The 15806-nt window shown below is 50.9% G+C and overlaps 1 protein-coding gene across 3 annotated transcripts in view; it reads right to left on the bottom strand.

The window, feature by feature from the left end:
• The window catches only part of HAP1 (huntingtin associated protein 1), a 252919-nt gene that overhangs the window by 33553 nt on the left and 203560 nt on the right, over positions 1–15806 (bottom strand). For all 3 annotated transcript variants that reach the window (XM_069634511.1, XM_069634508.1, XM_069634510.1), the window contains 5 exons: positions 13608–13684; positions 10188–10304; positions 4596–4696; positions 2707–2815; positions 389–467 (listed from right to left, as the gene is read on the bottom strand). In XM_069634511.1, coding sequence (XP_069490612.1) covers positions 389–467; positions 2707–2815; positions 4596–4696; positions 10188–10304; positions 13608–13684 — 483 coding nt within the window. The remainder of the gene's footprint in view (positions 1–388; positions 468–2706; positions 2816–4595; positions 4697–10187; positions 10305–13607; positions 13685–15806) is intronic.

Genomic DNA, 15806 nt, shown 5'->3' with positions numbered 1-15806 from the left:
CGCCCGGGAAGTGGACGTTATCCCCAAATGCAAGGCTCGGTTGGTTCATGGCATGCCCACACCAGTTCGGTATGGCTTAAATAATGGGCGCTATTAGCCATGTCCGAGCACAGCGGACTCATTTAATAGACTTGCCTACACAAAGATCAGTGCAGTAGGAGCATGGCCCACTGAACTGTCTTACCAGGACCATCAGGGAACTTATGGGCGATTGGTGTGGTCTTCTCAGTGACAATGGGTCTATGCCACGCACCCTCTGCACACAGGCGGGATGGGGGGCGAGTAGGTCAGATGGGGGCTGGGAAGGGGCCTCCCCCCCAGAATACTTTCTACAGGGGGTATCTTCATTGGAAAGGGTAAAGCACACAGAGGGCGGATGGCTGCTTACAGAACTGCTCCACACACTCCAGCATCAGCAGCTCCTCCTGATCTTCGTACTCGCAGGTTTCCGACACGATGGTGGTGGCCTGTGGCAGAGACAGAGAAAGGCAAATGAGTGCATAAGAAGGGACAGGTAGGGGAGAGCGGTGCCCCTTCCCTAGACTTGCGCGCTGAAGTGCATTCACTATTCAGGCTTGGGATGAGTCCTCGTGCTACAGCTGGGGCCGCCTCCACACTCTATGGTCTCCATCTGCAGTTCCATGTGATGGTGACCCCCTGCCTACCCGGCCCGCTGTACCTCAATGGTGTGGGCGTGCCAGTATCCCGTACATCTAGAGCGCCAACGGAGGATCTCCCAGTACACTCTTCCTAGAGCGCCACAGGATGGAGCCCCAGTATCCCCGGTACCTAGAGGACCACAGGATGGAACCCCAGAATCCCTGGTACCTAGAGCACCACAGGATGGAGCCCCAGTATCCCCGGTACCTAGCGCGCCACAGGATGGAGCCCCAGTATCCCCGGTACCTAGAGCACCACAGGATGGAACGCCAGTATCCCTGGTACCTAGAGCGCCACAGGATGGAACCCCAGTATCCCTGGTACCTAGAGCACCACAGGATGGAACCCCAGTATCCCCGGTACCTAGAGCACCACAGGATGGAACCCCAGTATCCCTGGTACCTACAGCACCACAGAATGGAGCCCAGTATCCCTGGTACCTAGAGCACCACAGGATGGAACCCCAGTATCCCTGGTACCTAGAGCACCACGGGATGGAGCCCCAGAATCCCTGGTACCTAGAGCACCACAGGGTGGAGCCCCAGAATCCCTGGTACCTAGAGCACCACAGGGTGGAGCCCCAGAATCCCTGGTACCTAGAGCACCACAGGGTGGAGCCCCAGAATCCCTGGTACCTAGAGCACCACAGGGTGGAGCCCCAGAATCCCTGGTACCTAGATCACCACAGGATGGAGCCCCAGAATCCCTGGTACCTAGAGCGCCACAGGATGCAACTCAATTATCTCTCGTACCTAGAGCACCACAGGATGGACCCCCAGTATCCCTTTTACCTAGAGCACCACAGGATGGAGCCCCAGAATCCCTGGTACCTAGAGCGCCACAGGAAGGAACACCAGTATCCCTGGTACCTAGACAGCCACATGATGGAACCCTGGTATCTCTTTTACCTAGAGCACCACAGGGTGGAACCCCATATCCCCATACCTAGAGAGCCACAGGATGGAACCCCGCCATCCCCTGTACCTGTAGCACCACATGATGGACCCCCAGTATCCCTTTTACCTAGAACACCACAGGATGGAGCCTAGAATCCCTGGTACCTAGAGCACCACAGGATGCAACTCAATTATCTCTCGTACCTAGAGCACCACAGGATGGAACCCCAGTATACCTGGTACCTAGAGCACCACAGGATGGAACTCAGTATCCATTTTACCTAGAGCACCACAGGGTGTAACCCCAGTATCCCTTTTACCTAGAGCACCACAGGATGAACCCCAGTATCCCTTTTACCTAGAGCACCACAGGATGGAACCCCAGTATCCCTTTGACCTAGAGCACCACAGGATGGAACCCCAGAATCCCTTATCCACCACAGGATGGAGCCCCAGTATCCCTTGTACCTACAGCGCCACAGGACGGAACCACCACTTCTACTAGCCTGTTTTTGGTTACATTTCTCCCTTCTTTGTTTGATTCATCCCTTCTTAGTTGCTATTATTGTTAATTATTTAATTCCATCTTAATTTTTACAAAGCCATTTTCCTCCCGAGTTTGTGCAAATTTCACATTTAACTCAATGCATGCATTTACGATTGCCTTGAAATGAAATGGCTTTCATTGCAATCGTTGAGATTAAAGGGTGGATACGGGCCAGGGGGACTGCAGATTGGACCAGCCGGTGTCCCTTCTACACAGGGCTCCATAGACCGGCCTCCCAGTAAACACTTTGCACCGGGAGGTACCATCACCCCAGAGTATACCACGGATGAGTGTGTGTAACCTACACGCACCCCGAGATCTCTGGGCATTGCAGTTGCCACTCCCTCTAGATGCCTCTCCTTTGTACCAATGACAGAGGTGTGATCCTTCGCAACATTTTGGGGTTACGTAAGAACATCAAAAAGCAGTATGGGGGCTCCATAGCTTTACAGCACCAGAGGGGACAGAGCGGAAAGACATGCAGAGACTTGTATGGAGTGTGTGTGTGTGTGTGTGTGTATGTATATATATATATATATATATATGTATATATATATATATGACTGGGGAAGCTGCTGTCCCATCATGCCTTCCAAGTCTCACCTCAGACCTCAGCTTCAAGTTCTCTTCCTCCAGGCCTTTCAGCTTCTGCTGCAGGGTGTCGAGGTGGAAGCCAGTCTGCAGCGCGAAAGATGACGCGTTCCGCCTCAACCTGGGAACAGAGGAAAGCAAAGATATCGGACCATGCCGTTGGAACACAGAGCCCCATCCTGAGCTTAGAAGGAATCAGCGGGAGGGGGCCTGGCACCTGTGGTGGTTGAAGGTCTGACTCTCGGGGACAGTCCACAAGAGAGAATCTACAGTCACGAAACCAAGAAACTAACCCGAGCCCAAGGGAATGTTTCACAGTGAATGCTCATGGAAGAAAGCCATAGGCAAGGCCACCTGCCTGCACGCATCTGCTATCATTCTCTGAGCTTAAGACATATCGCACAATATCTCCTCCATTAGAATGCAGCTATCTCCCACGGAAAAATGCAATCCAGCTGTACACATATCATTAAGTCTCCTGCACTAGCTTTCTCTCCATTAAGACCCGACAGCACCCATCTACACGCCTCTGCGATATATGGGTCGCTAATAGGGGCGTGGCCTGCCCTATCCACTTTCCTATTGGTCAAATGCACACAAGCATTCTATACCCACTGATGAACTTCTCATACTTTGGACTTCGGTCCCCCGAGGGCGTTCAACCTACAGTGCTTTGAGACCATACCAATGAGAGTAGGCGCTATACAAATGAAGATAACAATACAATACATTGGCTAAGCTGAGGAGGCTGTGCCTCTGATGACACTGTGGTAAATAAAAACGTTTTTAAAGCAATGGGTCTAACTGGAAACATTGGCAAAGGGTTGGTTCTGCATGATGAGTTTATCAGGTCTGTCTATGTAAGGCTAAGATGACCACAATCAAAACATCCCATACGCCATCCTGTTGCAATAATAAGTGAAGTGCCTTGAAGCTACAGGCATTAAGGGGCTATCTGCAGTTTTCATTATAAGAAAGAGAAGGAGAAAGGAAGGGGTGCCCGGAAAATAAAGGCGATTGAGATGAGAAAGAGGTACAAAGAAGGCAAGAAAGGAAGCCACAGGAGGGAGGGCCACGTGAGTATTGGGGGAGCAAGCTGAGAGACAGAAAGAAAAAAAAGCAAGAGGGAGAGAGACAGAAAGAAAAGGAGAAATAATAGGGGAGAATGAGAGACAAAGAAAAGGGGAAGGAAAAGGGGAGAATGAGAGAGGCAGAAAGAAAAGAAGGAAAAGGGGAGAGAGAGAGTGAGAGATTGAAAAGTAGAAAGAAAGCGAAGACAAAGAGAGATGGAAAGAATAGGGAGAAAGAGACAGAACCTGAAAACGAGAGAGAGAGCAAGAAAGAAAAGGGGAGAATGAGAGAGGCAGAAAGAAAAGAAGAAGGAACATGAGAAAAAGAGAGGAAAAGAGCAAGAAAGAAAAGTCAAAAGAAAATAGAGCGAGAAAGAACAAGAAGAAAACACGAAAGAGGATGGAGAAATAAGTCAAAGAAAGGAAATGGGAGAGCAAGTAATGTGAGAATGATGAAGCAATAGTGAAGGAAAAGGGAAAACAAACAAGACAGAAATGGAGAAAGGAAGGCAAGGGTGAGTGAGACAAATCACTTGCCCATGCATACCTCAGCCCGACACTTCCAACTGACATTGCAGGAACACTCATGCAGAGCACTCTCCCAGCATTCCACGCTCCAGCACAAAGGCATGACATCACAGAGAATCCCTGCCGAACCCGGAAGTCACATTGCCACGCACGCTAAGAAGAGGACGCACGGAGAACCAAAGTGCCACACAGAGTCACAATTACAGATGATGTAGCCACAGACTGGAGGACCACTATGCAAGGTCATCAAAAGCCGTAACATAAAATCATAGTGCCACAGTGAGCAGACAGAAGGGTACTCACGGGGTGACAGAGCTGGATGTGGGCTCACTCTCCTCTGTGGTGTTGGAGTACAGTTGCAGGAGAATGTCTCGCCGGGACACCTCGTGGCGCAGCTGGGCGATCTGCAGGAGGGCCAATCATAGTTACAAAGGGGAACAGCCCTCAAGGCTGCACACAGGGGAGAAAACATTTCACAGAGTAACCTATTAAAAAAGGGGATTTACTGACAGGTTCTCAGACTAGGGCATGGTGTAGCCTACCAGCCATTCAGGGCCAAACACCTGTCAAGTTATTGTCCGATTTTCCCGAGGGCCAGTATTCCTTTGACACAGAGCAAAGCAGGTCTAACAGCTCTCAAGTTTCCCGTGGCCATGCATGAGAAGGCCATCCAGACAGTGTTTCCCCCTTTAGATTCTGGGACTTGACCTTTTTTCCTTTCCCATTCTAGGAAATCTAGGAAAACTACAAGCCCCAGAATTCAAAGCAAAATGAGGCCTGGATGACCTTCTCACGCATGGCCACAGGGAACTTGAGAGCTCAAGTCTAACAGTGAAGACACCAAGGACAGCACAATACATTGCAAGTTGTCAGGTGGTCATTTTGGAGAATTCAGGAAAAATCCACACTGTCAAAGTGCTATTCTCCCTAAGGAAAAAGATCTTCTGAAAATAAATAAACCTGAATGACAGTGTTACACATCCAGTCTGAACGTTTGTCCTTACTGAACGGAGGATAGCACAGGGGCACCGCGCTGGTCTTCGATGCAAGAACACGGAGAACAGCAGAGGTTCAAATCCTGGATCTATGCTTAGAAACGAACTCGGGTATATGGCATTTGGCACGTTATAAAAAAACAATTAAATAAAGAATGTACTTTCTTTGTACAGAGACATTCCTTCTGCAAGTTGGCTGCTTTTTGATCCAGAATCAGCCAAATGTGTGAGACAGGAACATTCTATGAACAGCTTGACCACAGAGCTAACTCCACAGAATACACGAACACGCTGCACCTCGGACCACAGAAAACTCGTTTGCACCACTTAGAGAAGGTATTGAATGTGGAGCACAGTGTCCAAACTATGCCCCAGAAAGCACCAGAAGAGAAAGCAGGGGTCTGCAACCTGTAGCGCTCACTGTACTGGAGTACGAACCCCGTGACATGATTGGTTATTTATAACACGCTTAATACCCAGAGGTTTCTAAGCGCGGACCCGGGAATCGAACCTGTGTTGCTCTGTGTCGTTTTGCTTCCAAGGCGAGCACATTGCCCATGAGCTTTCCTCCCGTGGTCACTCATCATTAACTATGCTAGCTCGAGCTCATGGGAGTTGTAGGCCCAAAGCATCCGGGGAGCCAAAGGTTGCCCAGCTTTGTTGCAGGGCTTCACACTACTCTGGTAGTGGGGTAGTGGAAGGTGGCAAGTGGGATAAAGCATGGCGACCCACATGATAAGCCAGTGATCCGATCCGCTCCCATCTGCCTGTACACTGTGCAGGACCATTCATTGCCACTCACTTGTGGCAGACCATTGCTATGGAAAGACACAATCCAGTGATGAGTTGGCCACCAGCTGGGAATGGGAGGTTTTGCCGCAGCAGATTTCATCGAGTTTTTGTTGAACGGATCTTGCTAAAAATATATGCGGGGGGTGGGGGGGGGGTGGGTTTAGGCTAATCATTAAACTTAAGGAGACTGGGGGGGGTCATTGCAGGAGGTCACACCCCGCATATATTTGCGGCAAAATCAACCGTTAAAAAAAAAAAATCCACTGTGATTAAAAAATTCGGCAAAAGCAGATAAAACCAGCCAGCTGCAGCGGCCATGGGTTCCCACCATCACAAACCACATGCAGTCCCACCCGGGCAACGCAGAGAGAACCTGGGCCTCTCCAAACCCAAAGAAGCCGCCTCCTGTACTGGTTGCGGAGGCCCAGCACACGCATGTCAAACCATATGCAATCCCACCCGGGCAACGCAGAAAGAACCTGGGCCACTCGAAACCCAAAGAACCCACCTCCTTTACTGGTTGCGGAGGCCCAGCACACGCATGTCAAACCATATGCAATCCCACCCGGGCAACCCTGAAAGAACCTGGCCACTTGGAACCCAAAGAAGCCGCCTCCTGTACTGGTTGCGGAGGCCCAGCACACGCATGTCAAACCACATGCAGTCCCACCCGGGCAACGCAGAGAGAACCTGGGCCTCTCGAAACCCAAAGAAGCCGCCTCCTTTACTGGTTGCGGAGGCCCAGCACACGCACGTCAAACCACATGCAGTCCCACCCGGGCAACGCAGAGAGAACCTGGGCCTCTCGAAACCCAAAGAAGCCGCCTCCTGTACTGGTTGCGGAGGCCCAGCACACGCATGTCAAACCATATGCAATCCCACCCGGGCAACGCAGAAAGAACCTGGGCCTCTCGAAACCCAAAGAAGCCGCCTCCTGTACTGGTTGCGGAGGCCCAGCACACGCATGTCAAACCATATGCAATCCCACCCGGGCAACGCAGAAAGAACCTGGCCACTCGAAACCCAAAGAAGCCGCCTCCTGTACTGGTTGCGGAGGCCCAGCACACGCACGTCAAACCACATGCAGTCCCACCCGGGCAACGCAGAGAGAACTTGGGCCTCTCGAAACCCAAAGAAGCCGCCTCCTGTACTGGTTGCGGAGGCCCAGCACACGCATGTCAAGCCATATGCAATCCCAACCGGGCAACCCTGAAAGAACCTGGGCCTCTCGAAACCCAAAGAACCCACCTCCTTTACTGGTTGCGGAGGCCCAGCACACGCATGTCAAACCATATGCAATCCCAACCGGGCAACGCAGAAAGAACCTGGGCCTCTCTAAACCCAAAGAAGCCGCCTCCTTTACTGGTTGCGGAGGCCCAGCACACGCATGTCAAGCCATATGCAATCCCACCCGGGCAACCCTGAAAGAACCTGGGCCTCTCGAAACCCAAAGAAGCCGCCTCCTTTACTGGTTGCGGAGGCCCAGCACACGCATGTCAAGCCATATGCAATCCCAACCGGGCAACGCAGAAAGAACCTGGGCCTCTCTAAACCCAAAGAACCCACCTCCTTTACTGGTTGCGGAGGCCCAGCACACGCATGTCAAACCATATGCAATCCCACCCGGGCAACCCTGAAAGAACCTGGCCACTTGGAACCCAAAGAAGCCGCCTCCTGTACTGGTTGCGGAGGCCCAGCACACGCATGTCAAACCACATGCAGTCCCACCCGGGCAACGCAGAGAGAACCTGGGCCTCTCGAAACCCAAAGAAGCCGCCTCCTGTACTGGTTGCGGAGGCCCAGCACACGCATGTCAAGCCATATGCAATCCCAACCGGGCAACCCTGAAAGAACCTGGGCCTCTCGAAACCCAAAGAACCCACCTCCTTTACTGGTTGCGGAGGCCCAGCACACGCATGTCAAACCATATGCAATCCCAACCGGGCAACGCAGAAAGAACCTGGGCCTCTCTAAACCCAAAGAAGCCGCCTCCTTTACTGGTTGCGGAGGCCCAGCACACGCACGTCAAACCACATGCAGTCCCACCCGGGCAACGCAGAGAGAACCTGGGCCTCTCGAAACCCAAAGAAGCCGCCTCCTGTACTGGTTGCGGAGGCCCAGCACACGCATGTCAAGCCATATGCAATCCCAACCGGGCAACCCTGAAAGAACCTGGGCCTCTCGAAACCCAAAGAACCCACCTCCTTTACTGGTTGCGGAGGCCCAGCACACGCATGTCAAACCATATGCAATCCCAACCGGGCAACGCAGAAAGAACCTGGGCCTCTCTAAACCCAAAGAAGCCGCCTCCTTTACTGGTTGCGGAGGCCCAGCACACGCATGTCAAGCCATATGCAATCCCACCCGGGCAACCCTGAAAGAACCTGGGCCTCTCGAAACCCAAAGAACCCACCTCCTTTACTGGTTGCGGAGGCCCAGAACACGCATGTCAAGCCATATGCAATCCCAACCGGGCAACGCAGAAAGAACCTGGGCCTCTCTAAACCCAAAGAAGCCGCCTCCTTTACTGGTTGCGGAGGCCCAGCACACGCATGTCAAGCCATATGCAATCCCAACCGGGCAACGCAGAAAGAACCTGGGCCTCTCTAAACCCAAAGAAGCCGCCTCCTTTACTGGTTGCGGAGGCCCAGCACACGCATGTCAAGCCATATGCAATCCCAACCGGGCAACGCAGAAAGAACCTGGGCCTCTCTAAACCCAAAGAAGCCGCCTCCTTTACTGGTTGCGGAGGCCCAGCACACGCATGTCAAGCCATATGCAATCCCAACCGGGCAACGCAGAAAGAACCTGGGCCTCTCTAAACCCAAAGAAGCCGCCTCCTTTACTGGTTGCGGAGGCCCAGCACACGCATGTCAAACCATATGCAATCCCACCCGGGCAACGCAGAAAGAACCTGGGCCACTCGAAACCCAAAGAACCCACCTCCTTTACTGGTTGCGGAGGCCCAGCACACGCATGTCAAACCATATGCAATCCCACCCGGGCAACCCTGAAAGAACCTGGCCACTTGGAACCCAAAGAAGCCGCCTCCTGTACTGGTTGCGGAGGCCCAGCACACGCATGCGCAGTTCAGATGGCTGAGCTGACATTACATCACGTGTGCCGTTTCATTCATTGCATCCTGGGGGTGGAATGCCAACAGATGCGATGCATTAGGAATGAATGTAAAACCCAGCACAACTTTTAACGGAAGAAACATGCATTAGGAATGTTTCCATCATCCATTAAACATGTGCAGAAGAGTCACACATTTAAAGGCATCTTAAGACATCAATTATTTTTCATGCACAAGATGCCTGCAATGCAACAGTATTATTTCCAGGTTTGTTCAGACTACGATCTGCCAAAAGGCCACCCAACCCACAGCGCTTCGAGGCCATAACAATGGCAGTAGGCACTTTACGAATACCCAGTGACATCAGTATTACCAGAAAACCTGCTCTATAATTCGCCTGAAAACTAGCTCTTAAGGTTTTGTTTTTAGGCGGCTGTGTGGTAGATGACACAGTAGTCCTCACTGGGCCTTTAATGCATCACACCCACATCGCAGCTCCCTTTTGGGGCGTATAGAAAATATGTCAATATTGACCAGCTCTAGGGTGCTGCTTCTGTTGACCTAAGAACTGCCCGTTCTGGATACGCTCTAAACCAGTCTGCTCTGGGTTACACGGAAGCTGTGCCAGGGTGCTAACGAACAATTTCAAGAGAAACACAGGTGAAATGTGTGCTGTTTTTGCAAAACAGAACATTAACAGACAACTAAGAAATGGTTTCTGAGTGGAATCCAGGCCTACAGTACTGAGTTATGTTTAACCGCAAGTCAGTGCCTGACACCACCCTCCATTCTTCAAAAGCAATAAAAGGGGTGCAACTCCTCCTCCAAGGTGGACAAAAGGAGTACCATTTCTTTTGGTTTTAGCAACGTCCATTAGTTGAACCAAGAGAGCAATCAGTTTGTGGTCTTCACAGTTCAAAATGTCCTTGTTATGATTACCAATAATATCCAAAAGAAGCCGACGTAGGCTGGCTCATGGAATGGCGGCGTCCACTGCGGACTTGCCCTGGTCACCAGCGTGCACTCACTCACCTCCTCCGTGGCCACCTCCAGCTGCTCCTCGAGGAACTCATTGCGCTCGGTGAGGTTGCGGTTCTGCTTCAGCAGGGACTGGCCAATCCGGGCCGCCAGCTCCAGATCTCGCTCCTTCTGCAAGGACAGGAAAGGAAAGGATATCCCGTGACTATCAAAGGAGACAGGCCTCACACACAGGCTCGGAGTGGCCTGTAGGGCAATAGGCCCATGGCCGAACCAAAAACACAAAATGCTTGTGCAGGCCCGTTCTTTTGCTCAATGTGAGCCACTTTTTTGCCCAATGTGGGCCAGTTTGATGAGTTACTTCATCATGCAGTGTTGCTGAATAAATATTCTTTAAAATGCACAATTTGCATCGCATTTTATTTTTTAAAAACTACTCAAGCAGTCTGTCACAAAAGGAATGAATAGCCATTTGCAACTGTGGGCCACCTTATCATTGGTGCAGAGACAATTTTATGGCCCCAGCCCGACCGTGCCCACACCCAAATCCCCATGTGCCTAAATGGGGTATTGTGCTGCAGCAGACTGCTCAATGGCAGTGGTTTTCACAATGGGGGGCTGAAGGATGTCCAGGGGGCACCCAGACTCCTTCAAAAGGGATTAAGATGACTGTTTTTAATATCTTAATCCTTTTTATAGAGCCTGGACATCCTTTTGGCTCCCTAGGGGGGCCATAAAACATAATTTTTACTCAAGGGGGAGGGGGGGGTCGGTATGAACAAGTTTGAATGCCACTGCCCTATGGGGATGGAGGGGCAGGTGGGCAATCAGGTCCGGCCGGTGCCTCTGAAAAGCCTGGACAGTCTCATGTCAGATACTGCCGGATGTGAGACTGGCACTGCTCGGGCCAGTCTCATGTCAGATACTGCCAGATGTGAGACTGGCACTGCTCAGGCCAGTACTGCCGGATGTGAGACTGGCACTGCTCAGACCAGTTTTATCTCAGATACTGCCAGATGTGAGACTGGCACTGCTCGGGCCAGTCTCATGTCAGATACTGCCAGATGTGAGACTGGCAGTTCTCGGGCCAGTCGTCAGATACTGCCAGATGTGAGACTGGCAGTGCTCGGGCCAGTCTCATGTCAGATACTGCCAGATGTGAGACTGGCAATGCTCAGGCCAGTACTGCCAGATGTGATACTGCACTGCTCAGACCAGTCTTATGTCAGATACTGCCGGATGTGAGAGTGGCACTGCTCGCGCCAGTCTCATGTCAGATACTGCCAGATGTGAGACTGGCACTGCTCAGGCCAGTACTGCCAGATGTGATACTGGCACTGCTCGGGCCAGTCTTATGTCAGATACTGCCGGATGTGTGACTGGCACTGCTCGGGCCAGTCTTATGTCAGATACTGCCGGATGTGTGACTGGCACTGCTCGGGCCAGTCTCATGTCAGATACTGCCAGATGTGTGACTGGCACTGCTCGAGCCACACAGCCTTTTAAAGGTATCAGCCGTCTCTGGGGCGTCTCAGTCTGTCTCGCTTCAGATCAGTTTAATACTCACTTTGCTTGCTTCAAGCACAAGAGAAAAGATTTAGTCCAGGAATTCAAAGGATCAAAACTGGCTGGAGTCCAGTAATAATATTTCAGCTGGCATTTTTAGAATCTATTAAAGCCTGCGAATTATCAGCACACGCAGTGACAAGAAAAAGATTATCCTCACCAGTGCAAATGCTACTATGAAATTAGGAATTCCTAAAACGAGAGCCATCATTCCCACTTCAGGAGACAGTCATGTGTTGGCCAATGAAACCCACATGCAGGGATCAAAAGAAAGATGGCGGCGCAAGAGCGCAAAGCCGCTCCTGCATCCGAGGAATCACCCGCCACACAGCTGCTAGCTCTGTGCAACGAGGAGCCTGTGCACAGGGTGCCACAATTCCAACTTCCACACGTGATGCACACTACAACATTGGGTCTCATTACAAGTTTGCCGATCCGGTAACAATGGTGCCAGTAAGCTACCATCACTGCTACCGGACCATCAAACTACGAGTCTGCGAGCGGGTGCCCTTCTGCCCACCAGGCCTGACCTGGCGGGAGGAAAGGCACCCGCTCGCAGACCTTGACGGATGCACCGGCACCATTCATGAATGGTGCCGGTACATCCGTCCTGCCCATCCCCACTGAGTCCAATGGGACCCAAATGGGAACGGGGAGTAATATTTTCCGGCGCCTGGGAATGGGTGATTACCAAGTCCGCCAGGGATGTAATGCCCCAGTAATTGCCCATTCCCGGGTGCCGAAAAATTCATCACACTGGCGGCCGCCTGGCTACCGCCAACCTCGTAATGACCACCATTGTGTCCACTACATAGGACCCATCATGCTCTACATGTCTTCTAACCATCCTGTATGCACACTCCCAAACACACAGAGTAAATTTCACATGGTGACGTTTGCATGGCACCATTTGGCCTGGGGAGTCAAAAGTTAACCAGGTTCTTCTAAGGTATAACCAGGCACTAAACAGTGCCTAACAATTTCAATTCAATTCAATTTCCTGGGCAAACACCATCAATTCCAGTGGTATGCACCCATTGGCGCTCTAGATGTTTTGGACTACAAATTCCATCAGCCCTAAACAGCCTACTCAATGGTGAGGTATCATGGGAATTATAGTCCACAACATCTGGAGAGTCGCAGGTTGGAGACCACTGATCAAATCTATCAGGTTTGAAAACTTCAGGTTCATTATATCCATTAAGGATTTGGGGATGCTGTGGAGAATGCATGCTGGTTTAACCCTTCCTCCAGAACTACCCCCACCCCCACCCCCAATCTCTTGTAATAGTTTGTCCCTTGAGATAGAATGGCACAGAAAGCATGTCTTGTGCACTCATACTGGTAACTGCTTGTGTGTTACACATGTAAATATGGATTTATTTTTAGTAGTTGAGGTCTAATTATTTAAGTTACATGGTATCAAAGCACTGGCAATTCAGAATTGAAGAGATTAGCCCAGGATCACACATGCTTGCTCAAGTGGGGAAAGCGGGATTAGAACCACAGGTGTCAGGGTGTGCACATAATCTCTAGGTTAGAGACACAGAGCAAAGTGATAAATGACTCATCCCTGAATAATTCTGCGCTGGGAGTAATTGTGACATTCAATGTACAATGTATGTTCAACATCTGTATCCAATATTGAGAGATTTGGGGGCAGCGGGTGGACATGGGCAGGTGAGCTGAACCTGCATTAATTCTGGGCATATTTCTGGGTATTTGTACACATTTAAAATGATCTGCTCCAGCTAGTTTCGGTTCAGTATCTATTTCAGAAAATCTTGGATTCAATAGAGGGAAAACCTCCTAGAATTGAGGGAGAGGACATGTGTGCGTCATATGAGGTTACCAGGAACGGGGCATCAAGTGGCAGACCACCAGAGAGCGAATAGAAACACCACAAACCTCTTCCAGCAAGTTGGTGACGGCGTCGATGTCATGGTAGGTCCTCGTCACCAAGCCAACCCTCTCCGAGCATAGCACTGTGGAGAGAAAACAAAATGGAGAACATTAGCAGAAGGCACCCACCAACAGCAAGTGCCCTGTGGAGTGTCAATCACTCGTGGCACCGCCCATTGCTTATTGATTTCGAGCTTGTATGAAGCTGCTGGAAGCTGATCATTTTCAAACAGGTGTTTTGCAATGTTAAGTTAACTACCTCGGTTATAATTATAGTCTGCTGCAATCACATTGAATATAGTAAGAGGGTACAGGATTTGGCTAGGAAATAGACGCAACCCCTTTTTTAGAGTTTTACTGCAACTCCCCCTCACTACTTGCAGATGATTCACCTGCCCGATTATGATAGAGGACCACCGCACCTACGAGTCGGGCTGGTAAGTACCCTGGGTAATAGCCACCAGTTGACAACGCAGACTTTCCCCCTTTGTTACCATTTCCATGAAGAGCATAACACAAGAGAAAACAGTGGGTTGCCTAGATCTTCCCTCAGTGGGTCCCTTCTTCCATCTTACCCACTCAGCTCAACTCTTTCTTTGAGAGCCTGGTTATCTCTCCCTCCTCCACCCTGGCCATTGCTACCATTTACCGGCCTCCAGGCGCTACCGCCCTGTTCCTCTCTGACTGGGATGATATTTGTTCCTCCTTACTTTCAGATTCCTCAAACCGGCTCTTCCTGAGTGACTTTAACAACCGATTGGACTCCCCTGGCCCAGCATCCATACTTGACCTTTGAACCTCTCTATTCCCCCTTCTGGTCCAACCCACTCTTCTGGACACCCTCATCCACTCCGACCTCCCCCCCCTCTCTCTCTCTCTCTCTCTCTCTCTCTCTCTCTCTCATCTCCTCTAGTCACCCCTCTTTCTTGGTCAGACCACTCTCTACTCTCCTCCCACCAGGGCCCCCATGGCACTGTGCCCTCATCTCCAAAATCCCTGCCAACCTCGTTCAAGAAAATCCACCTGATGAAACAAGTGTCAGCTCTTTCCTTCGCTTCCGCCTTTATCCGCCTTTGCCCCCTCCAAATCAGACTCTACCAGCGACACTGCTCTCAGCAACTTCCACCTGTCCATCACCAACACCCTTGACATTCTTGCCCCAGTCATGAGGATCTGCTTGAAACCTGCCTCTAAGCTCAACACCTGATATGACTCCGAACTTGCAGCCCTGAAATGAAAATGCAGAGCTGCAGAATGGAAGTGACAAAACTCCGGCTCACCCTCTGACAAACTATAGAGGCAATACAAACTCTCCATCCATGCCAAGAAAAGGGCCCACATTCAGGCACAAGTATCTTGCACATCAAACAACACGGCTGAACTTTTCAAAACCTGCAGGGAACTAGCTAACCCTGCCGCAGTATCCTCCTCCCCTATTCCTTCTCATGCCCTCTGCAAAGTACTTGCCACTCACTTCACCACCAAAACTCAGGACATCCTGAAGAGCCTTATCACTCACTCACTCTCCCAACCCATCCCTCACCCATTGCCTCCCTTGGCCACTCAACTTCCTCCTTCTCTCTAGTCTGACTGGAAAAAGTCAACAGAGTTGTCGGCTCCATGAAGGGCTCTTCCAAACAGGTTTCCCCTTACTCATCCAGAACCATCAAGGACAAGATTGGCGCTCTTGCCCCTGAACTCTGTGACCACTCATTTGCTACTGGTTATTTCCCCTCCTCCCGCAAGCACTCCCTTGTGCGCCCCCTCCTTATAAAAACGTCAGCAGACTCTACCTGTCCACCCAACTACCACCCTATCTCCATCACCCACTTCCTGGGGAGACTGCTGGAGAAGTTGGCCCTGTTGCAACACAACTCTCACACTAAACTTGTTGGTGGTCTCCACAACCATCAATCTGGATTTTGAGCATACAGAGGCACAGAAACTGCTCTTCTGAACACCTGTGAAGAACTGCTTGCATCCCTGTATTCCAACTCCCCTACTGTTCTCACTCTTCTCGATCTCTCCTCTGCATTTGACATGGTCAACCTCTGCATTCTCATAAAAAGGCTCCACGACACCCTTGGTGGTTATCTTGGAGAGGCCACTGGACTGGGTGACCTCCTTCCTATCTGACCGCTCCTCCCAAGTCTTCCTGAGCACCTTCTCTCCTACTTCCTTCTCTAAATGTGGTGTCCCCCAGGG

This window comes from Ambystoma mexicanum, chromosome 13 (assembly GCF_040938575.1).
Source record: "Ambystoma mexicanum isolate Mex_15411 chromosome 13, UKY_AmexF1_1, whole genome shotgun sequence".
Taxonomy (NCBI): domain Eukaryota; kingdom Metazoa; phylum Chordata; class Amphibia; order Caudata; family Ambystomatidae; genus Ambystoma; species Ambystoma mexicanum.
This window is presented reverse-complemented; position numbering and strand designations above follow the sequence as displayed.